This window comes from Artemia sp. Qi Xiang Cuo, chromosome 5, assembly GCF_049724085.1.
Source record: "Artemia sp. Qi Xiang Cuo chromosome 5, ASM4972408v1, whole genome shotgun sequence".
Lineage (NCBI taxonomy): Eukaryota > Metazoa > Arthropoda > Branchiopoda > Anostraca > Artemiidae > Artemia > Artemia sp. Qi Xiang Cuo.
The window spans coordinates 66,300,602-66,321,664 of NC_142798.1; the positions used below are offsets into that span (position 1 = coordinate 66,300,602).

Sequence of the window (21,063 nt, forward strand, 5' to 3'; positions counted from 1 at the left end):
TAACAGAAGACGACAATTTTGCCAACTTCCGACAACTAAGATTCCAGTATATCCATCTACAAATTACATTTTTGAAATTCATCTTGCATTTTTGTTTAATTAAACAAAGCGTTGAAACGTATTACGAAAATCAGTCAGAAACATTCATGAAAATGGACAAGTTATCTAAATCTTAAGCAGCTTTAGATCATTCTCAACGAACACGTTCAAGCCATATCATAACTCTGGCTCATTGAACAGATAGATATGAAACTAATGAGTCCAATAGTATTAAGTATCTTTTCTTTTCGGTTAAAGATCAATGTTACCAATTGGGAGGATGGATGGGCAAGGGGAAGCATTGAAAAAAAATAACTTTTTTCAAATTTTTTTCTTGAACACTTTTTCTTGGCCTTTTCATTGGATAAAACCGAAAAATACCCTCCCCCCAAGATTTTGGAATGTACAATTTGCCCCCCTCCCCTCGACCTTTTCGTGAATGGCACCGCAGGGTTTCAGAATATCAGAAACCACTTAAACAAGGTAGCACGAACCAAGCATGAAAAGTTAGCCAAGCGTTGCGGGGACTGTGCCACACGTGGCAGAACTTTGTAGCACACTTGCGCTCCGAGATGTACACCAATTGGCGGAAAGTGGGCGACTCCTCGATTGGCACCACTGTTTAAGTTGCAGCTGTAGGCTTGTAGCAAAACCACATATTTTAGAAGTAACATAAATCTTAATATATACAGAAAAAAAACTTGCTTAGGTATTTTAGTACGTGCAGGTAATAGAATAAAAATCCCATATGGTATCAGTCAACACCCATCAAGCCAAATAAACCCCAAGATGAACCCTAAAACAATGAATGGTTCATTATCGGCAAGCAATTGCTGACAGATCATGTTATAGCCTACACCACCATTTTCACATGCAAAGAGCCAAACAACACGCATTTGATTTCATGCTAGTTACTTTATGGTGGACGTAAATCGACTATATTTTTTGTTTCGGTCTGTTCAGTGTGTTAACTTAAGACAATCAATGTGACATTTCCGCTGCAATTGACTAGGAACAATTTATGAAACAAAAATGTGTGCATGCAATCGCTATAGGCTTGCAGACTTATATCCTGTAGCCGAAGAGACAGATTTCAATTTTTTTTTTTTTGTTTTTTTTTTTTTTTTTTTTAGTTTATAGTGAGTTAAAATATCGAATGAAATCTGAACATTTTTTGTTTTGCAGGTGAATTTATATTACCCCAACGGTTTTTTTTTCTTTTCCTTTTCCGTTTTTCTGCTTACCCGTATGAAAACCCTACGCTATCAATGTGACATTTCATAGCCCCAGAGATCTTTCTACCGTTAGATCTCTTCTCTTCAGTTCCGTAGACAGCGTTGACTACTGCTTTGTTTATGTGAATCAAATGAGTCAAATGACAAGTTGTACCAGCCGTCATGTGCATTATTGGAAGAAGACATTTTAATAATTCCGTTGAAATTTTCCAATACTATAGTGCACGAAATTTGATTGGTTCTTCTTCCTTTTAAGAATTTGGATATTCTTGTCGCGCAAGAGCAATTTGCAATTGGGTGGATTATTACTAAGGGTATGGGTGATTCAGCTAGATAAATTATTTGATTGTTCATCATTACTTTACGGCACGGCAATAAAAATTATTAAAGCGGAATAATTTGTAATCGCCACACTATCACAAGAAAAAATCTCCACGATCAAATTTGGATTCAGAATAGTTTACTGTGTCCATGAGTTTGATTGGGTATTATTACAACCTCATGAAAGATTTGATGAGGCATCAGCGGTTGTAGTGGTTGTTTTTCAGTAAGTACATCCATTAACCTCCCTCCAACGAATTATCTGTACTTGAACCGCTGTTTGCCAAGCCCGTATGGCAAACACGCAGAAACGCGGTACGGTCGACTAATCAACAAAAGGAGACATCCTACACTAAGAACTTAAAAAACAGCTTCGGACGCTGCTTCTTAAATTGGAATGGCCTACTGAGAGAAGGTATCCCCGGCAACCCACAAAAGTTCCACAGGGTTCAAGGGGAAAACCCCAAGTAAAGGGATGACTAGGTAAATGGGTCTGGCGCAATATATGACGTCATAAAAAAAATATTCATAAAAGAATATTCTTCTTAATTCATCTGTAAACGACAAGTGAACGCCATTCATGTGAATAAATTACGAAGAACGCCTTGATCACAATAAACTGGAATAATTTCGACCGTGAACCCTTCTTCCCCCTTACAACTTTTTGGCGGTTTGTTGCAAAAGGTTTATATCTTTAAAAAAAGTATCCATAAAAACCAAAAATGAAAACTGAATACGAGCAATTATTGTTCATAGGATGATTGGACACTGTCTAAAACGATGTTCTACAATACTTATGCAAGTTCTCTCTTTGTTTCGTCTTATAGTTCCATTTCCCTAATAACCCTATAAAATTTGGTGCGTTGTCTTATGTGACATGTTATTCAGATCACTGTTTGATTCCTCATAGTTTGTTATTTGTATATGATATTTGTTTGCAATATAATCATTTCTGTTAAGCGACATGCACTGTGCCACACGCTATTTTTTGTTAATAAATAAAATTCAGTTGGAGATACATTTTCCGCAAAAAGAAAAGTACCTCCAGTATAGGAACAAAAATAACATAATATTTCAGAGGCAAGTACTTTCCATTTTTAGCAAAATGAGCCAGATTATAAATAATAAGGCACACTATATATGTACATAGACGGCATAGGGGCCCTTCTTTCTCTGTTTTGGAAGCGTGTTTTTTTCCTTTTTTTTGTGAGAAAGAAGACGAATCAAGTTCTGCCTCTATATCTAACTTTGTTAAAACTTGGTGTGTGTTTTTTTTTTTTTTTTTAATAAAAGAGTAAGCTGAATTAAGGTCTTAGGAAGGGGGGTGTTGGTTAAAACTAAAAAAAAAAAAGTCAAAATGTCCCCGGGTGCTGAAATTCCCACCTACACCTCTATATGGTTTTTATTGCAAGGCCCTTCGAAATCACAAGAAAGTACAAAAAATAAAAATAACTCTCAGAGTCAAGATTTTGATCGAAGTTCCGTATTTATAAACTTAAATCTCATTCTTTAGTAAAAGAAAAAAAACAAGGAAAAGAATTTATGAGTATTTAGCAGCATCTTAATTACGCTTTTATATATTTGTACAGCCTCGTTGGTCTGCTAAACTTAATTCAAAAGCTTATCTTTATATTCTTCCAAAATGTATTTAACAAGAAAAAACAAAAAAAAAACCAAAAAAAAAAAACCAAAAAAAACCAACTACTCTACTTTGTACATCTTCACTGCATCCCCCCTCCTTACCAATAATGCTACCGGTATGTGAAGATATGTGAAGTTATCCACTCAGTTGATCTTCTCATTATTTAGTCATACCCCTTCACCCTCAGTTAAACAACATATTCTTAATTTAAGCGACTTAGCATTCTTAACACTCTTCACTGCATCCGCCTTCCTTACTAATAATGCTACCAGTATGTGAAGATATGTGAAGTTATCCCCCCAGTTGATCTTCTCATTATTTAGCCATACCCCTTCATCCTCAGTTAAACAACATATTCTTAATTTAAGCGACTTAGCATTCTTAACACTCTTCACTGCATCCTCCTTCCTTACTAATAATGCTACCAGTATGTGAAGATATGTGAAGTTATCCACTCAGTTGATCTTCTCATTATTTAGCCATACCCCTTCACCCTCAGTTAAACAACATATTCTTAATTTAAGCGACTTAGCATTCTTAACACTCTTCACTGCATCCACCTTCCTTACTAATAATGCTACCGGTATGTGAAGATATGTGAAGTTATCCACTCAGTTGATCTTCTCATTACTCAGCATTACCCCTTCGCCCTCAGTTAAACAACATATTCTTAATTTAAGCGACGTAGCATTCTTAATACTCTTCACTGCATCCACCTTCCTTACTAATAATGCTACCGGTATGTGAAGATATGTGAAGTTATCCACTCAGTTGATCTTCTCATTACTCAGCTTTACCCCTTCACCCTCAGTTAAACAACATATTCTTAACATAAGCGACTTAGCATTCTTAACACTCTTCACTGCATCCACCTTCCTTACTAATAATGCTACCGGTATGTGAAGATATGTGAAGTTCCACTCAGTTGATCTTCTCAATACTCAGCATTACCCCTTCACCCTCAGTTAAACAACATATTCTTAATTTAAGCGACTTAGCATTCTTAACACTCTTCACTGCATCCACCTTCCTTACTAATAATGCTACCGGTATGTGAAGATATGTGAAGTTATCCACTCAGTTGATCTTCTCATTACTCAGCATTACCCATTCGCCCTCAGTTAAACAACATATTCTTAATTTAAGCGACGTAGCATTCTTAATACTCTTCACTGCATCAACCTTCCTTACTAATAATGCTACCGGTATGTGAAGATATGTGAAGTTATCCACTCAGTTGATCTTCTCATTACTCAGCATTACCCCTTCACCCTCAGTTAAACAACATATTCTTAATTTAAGCGACTTAGCATTCTTAACACTCTTCACTGCATCCACCTTCCTTACTAATAATGCTACCGGTATGTGAAGATATGTGAAGTTCCACTCAGTTGATCTTCTCATTACTCAGCATTACCCCTTCATCCTCAGTTAAACAACATATTCTTAAATTAAGCGACTTAGCATTCTTAACACTCTTCACTGCATCCACCTTCCTTACTAATAATGCTACCGGTATGTGAAGATATGTGAAGTTCCACTCAGTTGATCTTCTCATTACTCAGCATTACCCCTTCACCCTCAGTTAAAAAACATATTCTTAATTTAAGCGATTTAGCATTCTTAACACTCTTCACTGCATCCACCTTCCTTACTAATAATGCTACCGGTATGTGAAGGTATGTGAAGTTCCACTCAGTTGATCTTCTCATTACTCAGCATTACCCCTTCACCCTCAGTTAAACAACATATTCTTAATTTAAATGACTTAGCATTCTTAACACTCTTCACTGCATCCACCTTCCTTACTAATAATGCTACCGGTATGTGAAGATATGTGAAGCTATCCTCTCAGTGGATTTTCTCATTATTCAGCCTTACCCCTTCACCCTCAGTTAAATAACATATTCTTAATTTAAGCGATTTAGCATTCTTAACACTCTTCACTGCATCCACCTTCCTTACTAATAATCCTACCGGTATGTGAAGATATGTGAAACTGAGGGACAATCAAGAAAGAATTTGAAAAAAAGAACAACCGTAATTTGACCTTTAAAAGTTGAAACAAAAATAGTTTTCAATTGCAGTCGTAGCGCAAGTCAAGAAAATTTAGGGGGACAAAATAAAATTTCAATATCTAGAGGGGAGGCAAATTTGTCATTTTTTTTTTCAATTTCATCAATAAATAACCAAAAAAGACATTTTTCAATAAAAGAACAACCTAAAAAAGGTATTTTGCAAAGAATGGAGACAAAAAGACCTGGAGGGGGGAGAGCCAACCTGCCCCCTCCCGATTGACGCCACTGCTGGGCAGTGGTGTTTTTACTATTCCCTGTTCTTACGGTTGTTTCTATTTTGGAAGGACCCACCAACAATGAAAGGAGAGTATCGGAATATAATTCTTCAATTGACAAAGCCATGAAGTTCCGCCAAAAAGCCAAGAATTTTGACTCTGCCTTGGCCCAGGACACCTATGATAACGAAGACCACTCCATTTTCTTTGTTAAAACCTCCATTATTGCCCCAGTTAAAGGTCTTTCAGGCAGTTGAAATTAAGAAATATATCGACCTAGAGATATTGGATCAACTTATCTGAGCGTTGTTTATAATCAAGGCCGTAACCCGAAGGGAGGGGGGTACCAGCTTTGACCCCTCTTCTTCCCCAAAATTTTTGTTCAACTCGTACAAAAGTAAGAAAAAACATGTGGACAGACTTTTGTTGCACTTCATAAACTATCTTTTATACCCCCCCCCCCCAAAAAAAAAGAAAATCATGGACATGGCACTGTTTGCAATATTCTTATTAATTCTGATGATTCACATTTTCCATATTATTATATTTCGCAGCTTAATGGAAATTCTAATTGTATCAAAGCAGATAAAAGATTAGCATTCAGAAAAGTTTTAAACAAAATAAATTCTCAATTAAAAATTTAATTTAGCAATTCAATATAAGGTTCTTTATTCAGTTGCCTTTTCACCGTTTCTTCAGAGAGAACTACACCTATTTTATTTTTTCTTTTGTACTGTTCCAGGGACTTCAGCTTTTTATTCTTTTTGTTTGCGCTGAAAACGGCTGAGAACAGGTTTTGGACGAAGTATTTGTAGTCTTTTGCACAGGGTCGTTTTTCTGCGGTGTTTTTTGTTTTTTAGTTTCGCTTAAATTTACGTATGTTCAATGGATTTCCAGCAGTTAGTCTTAACATAAATTCTGTTACTTTACCACAAACGCAAATCAGTAATTTAATTTGTGAGTATACGCCAACTTAGCCAGTTTTAATGTGACATTTCCGCTAAGAAAGAAGAAGAAAAAAGATAGAGAACAAGTTGTGAAATACAAATGCTCACACGCAATCATTGAAGATTTGTATGCTTATATCTTGAAACTAAAAATACCTAGCTAAATTTTGATAACTTTATAGTTATCATCTGCTTTATAGTAATTCCTTCATAAATTTAAGAAAAACAAGACTAAGTAGGAAAGAACTGTACAGTTTAAATGCGAAACAAGATGAAAAATTTTCTATCCAATTGTTGTACAAAAAGCTCAAATAGTTGGAGTACTTTACTCTCAAGGCCGTATCCGGGGAGAATGGGGGATTTACTGGGGCTGAACCTTCCTCCAAAAAAAATTGTCCGACATGTGAAACGTAACAACATGCATATAAACAAATCGCTGATGTATTTTTTATCTTTTTGGGTAAAAAGAGACCCCTCTAGGGACCATTCTGGACGCAGAAAGGACCCCAAAACTCAGTTTTCAGAAAGCATTTGAAAGAAAAAAGCAGTGCCACAACAGCAAACGAAAGTGCCACAACAGCAACAGCAAACGAAAAAAATGGGAATGATCATTTGCAGACGCTTCTTTTTTTCGAGAGATTTTTCGAGAGTCTGTTGTCTGTCTTGTCAAAGAGGTTTCAGCGAGCTGCTGCTCTTTCAGCCCCCAAATCCTACTGCTATTTCTCAGTGTTTTGTTTTAGGGCTTTTTCCTGTTGTAGGTACAAATCATAGCTTTTTCTAGCAGATTTGGCCAGTTTTATCAAATCTTCTGTGATAGCAACACTTTGCGCACATTCTCCAAATCTGTTCAACACATCTATCACAAACAGTTTTGCATTCAAAATTTGCTCATTCATCAAAGCTCTTGCTTCGCTGAGAACTCACCCAGAAAGGGAGAAATCCCGCTCAATGCTGGTAGGCCCGAGTGAAATGGTCAAAGCATTTTTTAAGACTTAACCCAAGTTTAGACATTTTCCTCCCTGGATCACGTTGTTCCACTTGTCGTCGATCCTTCCTGGCTCCGGTAGAAGTCCGGATAACTGGACTAGCTTAAGGTCATCATCTAGTGTGTCCTTTTGCGTCGCAATGGGTAGTTTCCTGGCAACATATAATAAACTCTGAGCAGAAAGTGGCGTTTATTTTCATTTTCGAATGGCTGAAGCGTTAGTTCATCCCTAAGTTCTTCAAATGCTATGCAATTTTCAGATGTCAACCACTTGTTTCGTCTTTTCGGACCAGAATCGGATTCTCATTTGAAGCCCCTTTCTTACTTTCTAAGTTTGTGGTTTCGTCAAACTCGACAAAACAAAATCGACTTCATCAAGGGCCATCTTCCGGAAATGGGGTCCGTGAGCTTCGGTTAAAAAATAAGCGAACTTAGTTCCCCCGAAGGAGAAGTTTTGACCACTGTACCTCTGAACCTTTTTCTAAATACAAATGCTATTCTGTCTGCAGATTCTCCAGTATGGTCAGACTCAATCATCTTCAGAGCCCATGTAATTTCTGCAACTGCTGTTTCATCCCGCACTACGTAAACACCTAGGTGAATGGGCAGTTCTGCCGGTTCGCCGCTCTCCATAGAAAATACTGCCGAGAAATGAGGCTGATTTGGTGTTAGCTTTATGGCAATACTCTTTATATGTTCAGCAGTTCTGGCGTTCGGCACTAAAGCGTAGGATCCCTTATGCCTGAAAAGCGATGTATTGCAGATAGAACAGTAAAAAGAGAACATATCTCCCAGAACAGCTCTACACCACTCTATCATTTGGTGTCCTGTTGCATCTTTCTCTTCCAACCAAGTCTCCTTGAATTTGCACTTTCCCATTCTTGCTCAAACTGAAACTTCAAACCCTAAATCTTAAAAACAAAAAAAAAACACAAAGAATATAGTAAAAAAAATATATAGGCTATTGACAGAAATGCATTCAAATAAAAAAGGGCGTTAGAAAATAGTCTAACAGTTCGAGAAATGTATATGAGCTCAAAATCGCACAAGAAACCTGGTTTTAACACCGCCTCCTTCGTATTTTGTACTTGGAGCCTATGTAACGTATTTTGTACTTCGTGTTTATTTTTTTTTTACTCTGTGCGTAACAAGTGACACCCAGGAAAGAGTTTTCAAAGTAATTAACAAAGACAACCAAACCCTTCCACCTTCTAGCCTATTGACTCCAGAGGCAAAGGGGGTAAATTCTTTTCGTTACTAGTCTGTCTGCTCTGTCCAGACAGAAACGCTATAGCCTATGTAACAACAAGTTTTGTCTTTCATAGACAAGCAACAACAGGTTCCAACAATCTCAATCGAAACAAAAATACTAAAAACCGTATACTCACAGGTATTCGTAGCCTTCAGTGTACGGAGCTTTAAATTAAAGCAAGAAAAGGGACTGTAGGGACTTTCATCAATTTAAGGGACCAACAGGGACATTCACTCAATTTTAGAGACTTTGTGGCAGCCCTACCTTCTCAACAGCCACAATTCTAGACTTATACCAAACCCTGGATACGCCCCTGCCTAAACTAAACTGATTTGACTTACCTTCTAGCAGAAGCCCTGGCGTCTAGGTCAGCATCAGCTATTCCCTTCCTGATGGCCTCTTGTAATTGTTGGCTATACTTTTCCATTTTTTGAGTTGGCCAGGCATGAACCAATTGATCCAGAAACTCACAAACGTGCTTCCGAATCTCTTTTGATTTGTTTGTCATTTTATCCGTCAGAATGGGAATTAATCTGGGAGCATGTGTGTTTGCAATTATAAAACGAATAGCTACAATCCCCGAAGTTGACACGACCTTAAAAAGTAAAATTTATCGTTTCATATGAAATATAATAATATTGGGGTTTGTTGGGGTTAGAACCCTGTTTCTTTTCCTTTCAGATAAATGACCTGTTTTCGTTTTCTTAATTACATTTGCTTATAGTATAATTTCAAAAGACAGGTTAAATTCTCTTTGTTAAGTTAGAGGCGTCGCAATAAGTAAGCTTTGAAGTAAGTTCTATTTTTGTACTTCCTGGTTTGGAGTCATTGAAAGATAAAGCTAAGAGGTAGAATTGGTTTTGAATGGGGATTGAGATGATTGGCTGGGCCAAGCAAAGGTCCATCCCTATGAACAGTTGCTGTACCTATTATTATTATATTTTTTTAGTCTGCGTTTAGACCCCGTTCGGGGAGATATATTTTTTGGGGGATTATTGTGACCCTTTTGGAAGAATACAAGTAAGGTATCTTCTACAGACTGTGTACTACTTTCCGTAACCCAGGCAGGGTAGGAATAGAGCTACGAGGTATCGTCATTATTATATTGGCAGGGGGGTCTGTTACCTCCAAGGAGAGGGTTAAGATATTTTCTAGCTGTAACCCAAGGCGGGTACATTTGACTTTAGAAAGTGGTCATTTGGCCACTTGATCGCGTTATCATACCCTGGGACAGGGGATAATGTAAATTGGGGAGTACCAAACCCTATATTTGCAAAACTGGTGTGGAAGGTGTGGTAGTAGATTATTTTTCGGGCCCAGGGCTTTCTCATTTAATAAGTGGTGACACCCGTATATTACCACGCCAGTGGTGTTGTGGCCTACCGGTATAACACTGGTGGCTAAAATACCACGAACAGGATTCATCAGGATATTTGCACATACATACTTATAATACTATTTAAATAAGGAGGGTGGCGTACTTTTAGTGTTTCTTCTTCTTCTCCTACTTCAGGTGTGAGTAATGACAACAGGAATTGCAAAATGAAATGACAAAACAGAAAATGACAAAATGGTTTAATTTAACAATAATTGAAAAAAAAATTAATTCTTTACAGGTTAAAAAATTTATTTAATATGGACATTTTTTTATCATCAAGTATCCATAACCTGCAGAATACTGTGCTCTGGATAGTTTAATTTGTAATTTTTTTTTTCATTTCTTTTCAAACTACGGTTACATTAAAATGAACGTTTTTAATTAATCAAATCAACATGACTTTTTTGAAAAGTGGCTTCAAGCACCAATTATTTTACTTTCAGAATTTGAAATTGGTTTCCTTTATAAAAACGGAAATTTATTTCGTTTTCACAATTCATAATGCTGAAACATGAAAAAAAAAACAACAAAAAAACTAAAATTTCAATTCAGAAAGACCCCATAATAGGAGAAAAAGTACAACTAATCGTTTCGTATGCTATTATATAACATGGGGATTTATCCCAATTTGTTCACGTAGAAATACCACCCGTGCCTTCAAAACGTCAGACCGTAATTTGCACCTTACTGTAGACAATATACATCTTAAACGTTTTCTCTTTTTTAACTTTAAAAAATCCGGAATTATTAAGACTGTCAATCCACATTCATTTGTTGTTTTCTGTAAGCTTGGCTAATAGTGTTTTTTTTTTTTTTTTATGGCATGAAAAATGAGCCGCATAGCTCGAGATAAATTATTTTCAGAAAAGTGCAACTCACATTCTGGTCTTTAGAAGGCAAAACCCTAGTCATATTTGCTGTGGTTTCTGTTTATTTTAAGTTAGACTTCGTTGTTTATTGTAATTTCTGTTCGTTTTGGGTTTCATTTATCGATTGATGGTAATTTATGGTCATTTTATCCTTTAAGATATAATTTGAATTTATCTGTGATCATTTTTTGTAGAAACTTCTTTTGCTGAAAAAGCTATATAAAGATATTTAAAAAAAAAAAAATACATTCGAACAATACTAAAAAAAATAATACCATAATAGTGAAAAAAAATACATTCGAACAATTAAACAAAATTTACCAAATTAATAGAATTAAAAATCTTAAAAATCTTTATTTATATCAACGGACAATTCAAAACATGAAAAGGTAGCATTTCGATATAAAAGAGGAATCAGATGGCAAAAAGAAATAATGCAAATTGGATTCCCAATCAGTGTTGCTTTATTTTCTTTCTTTTTCTTATTAAAAAAAAAAAAAAAAAAACTTAGGAAAAGCATTTTTTTTTTATTTTTTTCGACGAAAAAACTAAAAATGTGAAATTTTTTATATTTTTTTTTATGTTTCAAACGAATAAGCAGATTGCTTTTTGAAATTTTGGAAACAGCATTTTTTTCGACTTTGTTCAATGGAAAGGAATAAAAGGGTATTTTCAAAACATTTCTAGGGGAAACGAATGATCCCGCCCCCCGTAGAGGCGCTTTTGCCATATAGGCATCACTACTTGAAAAAAAAACGAAATTCTTTATATGTTAAAAAATCGACTTCTTTTTTTTTTATCATCAAACATCTTCAGAATACTGTGTTCTGGTTAGCTTAAGTTGTAAAATACTTTTTTTTTATTTCATTTCCAACTGCGGCTACATAAAAATGAAACATTTTAATTAATCAAATCAAAATGACTTGTATGCAAAGTGGCTGGAAGCAACAATTATTTTAATTTCATAATTTGAAATTTATTTTCTTTAAAATTCGAAAAGCTGAAAGATAGTTAGTTCGAAATAGTCGCAGTTAGAAATGCTGAAAGACATAAAAAAAATAAAATAGAAAGGACCCCAAAATAGGAGAAAAATTACAATTAATTATTTTATATGGCATATAATAATATAAGGATTCATCCCTATTTGTTCATGTACAAATGCTCCCTGTTGCTTCTAAAGCTCAGACCGTAATTTGCACTTTACTGTGAACAATATACTTCTTAAACATTTTCTCTTTTTCAGCTTTAATAAATCAAAAACTAATAAGACTGTCAATCAACATTCATTTGTTCTTTTCAGTAATCTTGGTTAATAGAACGTTTTTTTATGGTATGAAAAATGAAACGCATAGCTCGAAAAAAGAAATTATTTTCAGAAAAGTGCAATTTACGTTCTTGTCTTTAGAAGACACAAAGAACTTACGTAACAAACTTCAATATTCGTATATTTTTATAATATATATTAGGAGGTTCAACCCCTAGTCAATACCTCGCTCTTTACGCTAATATTCAAATTTTTTCCAATTCTTTAAGAATGACCCCTTTATCACAAAGGCCGTATAATTAGAATAAATAGCTCTTAAGAAAGCAGGGCTAAGCAACCATCTAGGGCTAAACGGAAAGCAGGTCGTCCCCGTCTGGGGTGGGAGGACATCATAAAGAAAGATTTAAAGGAAATGGGAACTTCGTGGGCGGGTGTAAAAAGCGAGGCTTTGAATAGATTGGGGGGGGGGGGGAGGAGGAGCATGCGTAGCTGTGTTGGCCTCAGGCGGCTTGGTGCTGCGGTGAGTTGTTAGTAGTAGTTCAGAAAGTACTAAAAAAAACTTTAGCGTGAAGAGCGAGGTATTGACTTGGGGGCAAAACCCTCATATACGTAATAATTTCTGTTCGTTTTAAGTTTCGATGTTGCTTCTTACTTCCAGTAGAAAATACTTGTTTTTTTAATTTAATTTCTGATCGTTTTTTAAATAACGCTGGGAAATCCGGCGCTCCCTTCTCAGCAATATCCCTTCCCCCATGAACACTTCCTCCATGGAAAGATCCTCCTAAGTAACCCCAGACCCCCTCCCCACTACCAGAAAAAATCCTCCCTGAAAACGTATGTATACTTCCCAATAACCAATACTATATATAAACATTGGACAAAGTCCATAACTTGCAGCCGTTCCCCCAGGGACTGTGAGGATTTAAGTCATCCTCAAAGACATAGTTTTTATATTTTTCGATCATGCTGAACAAAATGGCTATCTCAAAATTTTGATCGGGTGACTCTGGGAAAAAAGAATGAGCGTGGGAGGGGGCCTAGTTGCCCTCCATTTTTTGGTCACTTAAAATGGGCGCTAGAACTTTTAACTTCCGTTCGAATGAGCCCTCCCGTGATATTCTAGGACCACTGGGTCGATACGATCACCCCTGAAAAAACAAAACAAAAAAAAAACAAAACAAATGACCACACATCCGTGATCTTTCTTCAGGCAAAAAATATAAATTCCACAATTTTGCAGAAAGAAGCTTGTAGGGTACTCTGATACGCTGAAACTGATGGTGTGATTTTCATTAAGGTTCTATGACTTTTAGGGGGTGTTTCCCCTTTTTTCGAAAACAAGGCAAATTTTCTCGTAACCTTTAGGTAAGACTAAACTTAATGAAACTTATATATTTGAAATCAGCATAAAAATTTGATTTTTTTATGTATCTATACATAAAATTCCGGTATAAAATATAGGTATCAAAATTCCGTTTTTTAGAGTTTCCGTTTACATTGAGCCGGATCACTCGGGTTAAAAAATACTTATAATTGACTTTTTTTGTATCACCGAACCTTCGAAACATTGTGTTTCTGGTTAGTTTAAGGTGTAAAATATTAGTATTTTTCCGCATTTCCTATCAAACTGCACTTAACATAAAAACGAAATATTCTAATTAATCAAATCAACGTGACTTGACTAGACTACTTATTTGAAAAGTAGCTGCGAGCAACAATTTATCATATTTATCATAACTTGAAATGTGTTTCCTATATCAAAATGCTTCCCGTTTTCATAAACGTTTTCAGAATTGTCATTCGAAATGCTAAAGCATAAAAAAAGAATAAAAACTGAAAGTTCAACTCAGAAAAGGACCCAAAAATAGAAAAAAGAAAAATCGTCTTTCCCAAAGTACTAGAAAAGAATTTAAAGTGCACCTAAGGGTACTAGGTTTGCTACAGTCTATATTTGGTCTCTGGTTTTTTTAATTGCATATATCCCTAAAAAAGAGTAATACAGAAATCCCTACCGAGGTAAGTGCAAATACAACAGGTAGGCCTACAAGTGAATTTATCAAGGGCAGCAAAAATCAAAATGTTAACCTGATCTTTTGAAGGGTTAATTTTCTTTCTAAACTCCTTCAGTGGACCTGCAGTTAATAGAAGTTTTTCGTAATTCTAAAGAAATTTTTAAAATTTAGAATAATTTCTTATGCAGCTTCGTATGCTGAACAGGAAAAAGCAATCAGATTTACCATGGCCTTTTAATTCAGGAACAATCACATTTAATTAAGGAGGTTTTTTTAAAGCTTAAGATAAGAATAAAACAATTCGTGGTAACGAACTGTAAAAAAGAAGCGACATGGTTAAATATTAACCGAAACTCTCAAAAGCGGAATTTTAACATCAACGAGTATACCGGAAGAATCAGCTTATAATGCTGATTCCAAATACATAAGATTAATTAGGCTTAGTGTTACCCATAAAAGGCTACGAGGCTTAGAATATTTGCCTCATTTTTGAAAAAGGGGGTAAACACCCCCTAAAAGTCAAACAATCTTAATGAAAATCACACCATCAGACTCAGCGTATCAGATAACCATACTTTGGAGGTTTCAAGCACCAATCTGCAAAAACGTGGAATTTCGTATTTTTTGTCAGAAGAAAGATCACGGATGCGTGTTTATTTATTTTTTTTTCCAGGGGTGATCGTACCGAAGCAATCTTCAAGGACATCGGAAGAGGGGTCATTTGAACGGAAATTCAAAGTTCTAGCCCTCTAAGTGACCAAAAAGATTAGAATAGCAACTAGCCCCCCTCCCACGCCCCATTCTTTCCAAAAATCGTAAGATCAAAATTTTGAGGTAACCATTTTGTTCGGCATAGTTGATAAGTTCAAAAACTATGCCTTTGGAGATAACATGCCTCCCCTCCCGTAGCTCCTGGGGATTGGTATTTAAGCTATGACATTTGCCCATTGTTTACGCATAGTGTTTGTTATTGAGAAGTATACAGATATTTTTCAGGGTGGATTTTGTGCTTGGCGTGGATTTCTATGGGGATTTTTCGTGTGGAGGGAAATTTCCGGGAGTGGACTTTCCAGGGGAAATTTTACACTGGGAGGGTTTGACAGAATTCCTATACAAAATTATTTTTATTTGTCTTACTTTCTCTTTGCTTACTCAATTTTGCATGTAGTGATATTCGGAGAAATCGTCCCAGGGGAATTTTCAGCGTGCTTAGATTTCCAGGAAATAATTTCCACGAAAGTAGGAATTCGCAGTGATCGAAAAAACGATCAGAACCTAGTTTGTTACAAATACAAGTATGCTGAGGAGAATTTTTCAGGCTGAATCGTCTGCAAGAAATTGTACGGATGGGAGGGGGTTGTACTTTTCAGCGAGGACCGAATTGTCTGGAAGGAATTTTATGGCAGGGGAGGGGGTGTATTTTACGTGCAAGGAACTTTCCACGGAGGGTTTTCAACTGAAAGTAAAGAGCAACATTAAAACTTAAAGCGAACATAAATTATTCCGTGTGTTAAGAAGTTGCCCCCCTCCTAAATAAATTACTCTTCACGCTAAAGTTTGACTGTTTATCCCAAATTTTTTAAGAACGACTCCTAAAACACAAGGGGCTTTTAGTTAGAATAGGAAGTTTTTTAAAAGAACTAAATACTTTAGTGCGAAGAGCAAGGTACTTTGGAGGGGGGCAACCCCTTCATAAACTAAATGATCTCTGTTCGACCTGCGTTGCATGTTGCTCCTTACTTTCGGTTGAAAAAACTTGCTTGGTTTTTTCTTTTAATTTAATCATGTACAGGAAGATCTCATAAGTTTTGAGTTTATTCACTTCGGTAAATCCTAATGGCTTTAGGTTCATTCAACACTTAGATATGACAAAGAAGCTAAGTATATTTATCTTTTTATATTAATGTGTCCCTTATTCTGTAACCTTTATGTAATTTTATGTATTTGTAAATATAGTTCATTTTCGTCAATAAATTTGAGAATGAATGAACGCAAAACTAAGTTCTTTTCTTTGAACTTCCCGAACATATATATATATTTTTTTATTTAATTGGGGCTAAGTACCTTTTTTAATATAAAATGGATTGCAGACATTAAATTCTACATTCTCTCTAGAATTATAAAATTTAGCCATTGAGAAGTCTTCAAAATCAACATTTTTACGATTTTACGAGAAAATGTAAATTTGTGTTATGTTGAAGAATCAACATTTTAGAAATTGGTTCGGAGCCCTGATTTCCTGGTCTTTCTTACTAATCCTCTCAATTCCGAATCATCTTTCTAGTCGCCTTTAGTCCCTAATTCCAAATATAAGATAGCCCTGCTCCATCTAATACATCTTTAATTTATACGGTCATGATCTTTTCCTTTTCGACCGTAGCCTCTTCAAATAAGCCAAGTATAATTATGTTTTCAAACTAATCGTCTCCATTCTTTCTTCTCCGGTCAGCCTAGTTCCTCACCCCAAATATAAGATAGCCCTGCTCCATCTGATACAGCTTTTATTTGATACGGTCATGATCTTTTCCTTTTCGACCGTAGCCTCTTCAAATAAGCCAAGTATAATTATGTTTTCAAACTAATCGTCTCCATTCTTTCTTCTCCGGTCAGCCTAGTTCCTCACCCCAAATATAAGATAGCCCTGCTCCATCTGATACAGCTTTTATTTGATACGGCCATGATCTTTTTCTTTTCGACCGTAGCCTCTTCAAATAAGCCAAGTATAGTTATGTTTTCAAACTAATCGTCTCGATTCATCCTTCTCCGGTCAGCCTAGTTCCTCACCCCAAATATAAGATAGCCCTGCACCATCTGATACAGCTTTTATTTGATACGGCCATGATCTTTTTCTTTTCGACCGTAGCCTCTTCAAATAAGCTAAGTATAGTTATGTTTTCAAACTAATCGTCTCGATTCATCCTTCTCCGGTCAGCCTAGTTCCTCACCCCAAATATAAGATAGCTCTGCCCCTCCTAACACAGTTTTTATGTGAGTAGCATCTCAAAATAAGCTAAGTACATTTACCTGTTAATACTAATTGTCCCTTATTCTGTAATCTTTTGGAATTTTTGGTCCATATTTATAAAAGATAGGTCATTTTAGTCAATAAATTTGAGGCTGAATATTAAAATTAACGCAAAACCAAGTTCTTTTGTCCGAATCTTCCGTAATATTTTTTTTCTTTGGGGGGGGGGGGGGGAGGGGGCTAAATACCAATTTTAACATAAAATCGAATGCATACAATAAATTATATCTGTAGTCACGCCTAATTTTGGCGTTACCAACCAGTAGGACATAAACAAAGCCCAGCCCGTGCATAATTCTCCCTCAACATCTCAAAAAAGGTGTTTGCCTTCTGCTTACCTTGGCACTATTGGGAATAAGTCCAATTAAAGCCGGTAAAACAGTTTCGGAAAATCGATTTAATTTGTGACCAAGTTGTTGAGATAGAAAGGCGATTGTTATACAAGCTTCTCTCACAACCAGTGACCTAAAATATAACAATAATCTTTAAAACAGGTTAACGAATGCATTTTGAATCAGTCCTTCGACTTCTTACTCTAAGAGCTGAAAAAAATGGAAAACTGATTAAATAGACATTATTCTGGGTATTTTTATTCACATTGGTTAAATTGCATAGATAATAGTAATAATAATAATAATAATAGATAATAGATATTAATAGGCAATATATAGATAATTATAGTTATATATATATATATATATATATATATATATATATATATATATATATATATATATATATATATATATATATATATATATATATATATATATATAATTTTTCTAAAAGTTGGCATACCATCATTCTCCGGTGTGAGAAAATGATCTACACAGGTCACAACTTTGGAGAAATTCGTTTCCTCCTCCCAGTCCCCTTATTATCTGTCAAGTGAATCCCAGATTCTTAATTGCTTCACATTAAATGTTACGCATTGCGGCAGAAATATAATATTTTGTTTGTAAGGGAACAAATATACCACTACTACTACTACTACGACTACTACTAACAACTCCCTGCAGTAGCAATACAGCTACGCAGATGTCAATCTCCCTGATGCCAATACAGCTACGCCGACTCCACCTCCATCCCAATCTATTCAAAGCCGCCCTCTTTAAACCCTCCCAAGAATTTCCCATTCCCTTTAAATAGTTCCTTACTACACCCTCTCTCCCCCACTACATTCAAGGACAACCTGTTTTTTTGTTTGGACCTAGATGGTTGGCCGACAAGGACGATCTTTGACAATCTGTCATCCTTCATTCGCAAAACGTGCCCTAGTCATCTGAACCTTTCCCTCACTATAGCTCTATAAAGCGGGATCGAATTACACTTTTCTTACAGCTTACTGTTTTAGATATGGCCGGGTACCCAAACAAAATCAATAGACAATTTCTCTGGAAAACATCAAACTCCTATACTTTCAGATCGCCCATACTTCAAAACCATTCTTACAACTGTCCTCACTGTAGCTTCCAATATTCTAATCAATTTTCTAACATTTTTACTGCACCTACCGTCTTTACTAATAATACTACCTTTGGAAGCTGAAGTTATCCAAATGTATATTTGGTCCGCTTGACCAAATTTAAAATATACAATTATTGTTCGTTTAAAAAGATTTTTTTTTCTGGTATGAAAATACGATCTAGATAGTTCGATTTTGGGAAAATTCGCATCAGGGTTTTATTTTGGAAAAAAAAAATTCACATGACTGATGTCGCAAATACCCAAACCTCCAATACCCAAATGGTTTTATTTTCTACAGCGGCCGAAATTAATGAAAGTAGAGTTGTTTTGCAACAAGATTGAAAAAATTGTTTTTTTTTCATCGGTTCCCGATAGATTATAATAATGATAAATAGATGTCGTAATATAATAATATAATATAATAATATAATATAAATAGATAAATAGATTATAATAGATTAATAGATAATAGATAGATAATAACAATAGACGTCAATAAAAATACAGATTAATATACATTGACTGTCAATGCCGCTGACAGTTTAAATTTACATAGCAGAACCAGCAAAATTCAAAACAGGCTAAATTTTACAAATTTTACTTAATCATCATCAGAACTGGAATTGTCTGCCGCCTCAAAAACTGTTTCAACTTTGACAGCAATTTTATAGAGGCTTTAAGACAAAACTTTTACGCAATGTTCGTTCTTTTCTTTTTCCTAAATTTGCGGCACCAGCTACAGTTTAAATATCTGGTTTGTCGCTAGTCTTTAATATCGCTCCATCACGAGTTTTAGATGACTGTTGAATCTTCTTTCGATGGTGTCGACAGCGGAACTTTTAGGGATAGCGATCCCAGGAAGATCGTTCCAAATCGAAGTGCAACATCGAATAAAGCTTTTCTTCAAGTACTTTGTTCTTGGCATGTCAACCTTAAAGTAATTGGATCGAGCTGTCCGTGCCTTCGTGTAGTTTATGTTCTTTTAAAAGTTCTATAGCCCAACCGATGAAGTATAGGCCTTGATAGGGATAAATATCGGCAAAGTCAAGATTTATTCTGAGAGTGGCTTGGAAAAAATTTATATCAAGTAATTTAACATAACAATACTTGGCAACAAAGTATCAATTTCACGGTCTCCTGATTACTTACCTTAATCCTTTTACCTTTGCTTAGTAACCCTGACTTGAATTGGTAAAATTTCATCAGACGATAACCTTGGTAGTACTCCCCTCTTCTGTGCAGCTTTGCTGCACAGCAATGATCCTGTACTTCTGTTTCCTTCACTCCATAATAGCAATATCCTTAATTCTAAATTCCAAGGAGTAATTTCTTTACAAATCGTTTAGAAACATTTAAGTTTGTGTGTCCTTGTTCTAAATTCATCAAATTCATCAATTTCTTTTTCAAGCAGGCTACTGTTTTGCTTCATTGATCGAATTTAGTACAATTCATGTTATACTAGATAGATACGTCTAGTAGCTCGGAAGCTTTTTGGATTGTAATTTACAATGCGTGAAATAAATGACTAAATTAAGAAAACAACAGAAATCAAAACAACAAATACCATAGAGAAAACAAAAAAAAAATCAGAGCAAAAATTTAGAATACGCAAAACATATGAAAACTATGAAAACGGACGAGAAACATTGTGATATTTCCAGGGTGACATTTTCATTCTCCAGCCCGTAAAAATGTTTTGCGAAATGCCCCAAGCCGTAAAAATGTTTTTCATCTTGAGAGTTTTGTCCAGGAGGCTGGATTGCTAGACTATAATTATCGACAATTTTACCATCTAAACTAATAGGTGAACAAGATTTCATGGAACAAACTAGTCATATTTCAAGTTGAATTGTCTCTTTCCCTGAACTTTCCAGTTTTTTATTGTGTAGCAAGATAGGGCCCTGGCCCACTTCCATCCCGCCTAAACAGTACCCTTCTAAATATATCTCTAATTTACAATAGGTGAAAAAGTGAATAAATCAAGAAAATAACCAAAAAATTTGCTCGATGAATAATATAAAAGAGAAATTAGATGGCAAAAAACAAACAATGATGCAATTTGGATCCCCTATCATTGTTACTTTATTTTCTTTCTTTTTTTAATAAAAAAAAAACTTTTAATGAAAAAAATGTCAGCGATTTCTATTACTATTCATTATAAGTCCTTAGAACTACCCATTTCAAGATGGTTTACGAGAGTGAGAGTAGAGAGGGGTCTTATACTCCCACGAGTACCACGTGGTTTATGGTTTTCTCAGTGAGAATGAAAAAACAGATGAAATTCTCACTTGAAAAACCATGAATTTTGTCACATTTATGAAATTCTCACTTGAA

The 21,063-nt window shown here is 35.4% G+C and overlaps 1 protein-coding gene across 6 annotated transcripts in view; it reads right to left on the minus strand.

Annotated features, from left to right (window-relative positions):
- The window catches only part of chb (CLIP-associating protein), a 224,423-nt gene that overhangs the window by 81,899 nt on the left and 121,461 nt on the right, over nucleotides 1-21,063 (minus strand). For all 6 annotated transcript variants that reach the window (XM_089089866.1, XM_089089869.1, XM_089089867.1 and 3 more), the window contains 2 exons: nucleotides 17,601-17,727; nucleotides 9,056-9,309 (listed from right to left, as the gene is read on the minus strand). In XM_089089866.1, the coding sequence (XP_088945992.1) occupies nucleotides 9,056-9,309; nucleotides 17,601-17,727 (381 nt within the window). The remainder of the gene's footprint in view (nucleotides 1-9,055; nucleotides 9,310-17,600; nucleotides 17,728-21,063) is intronic.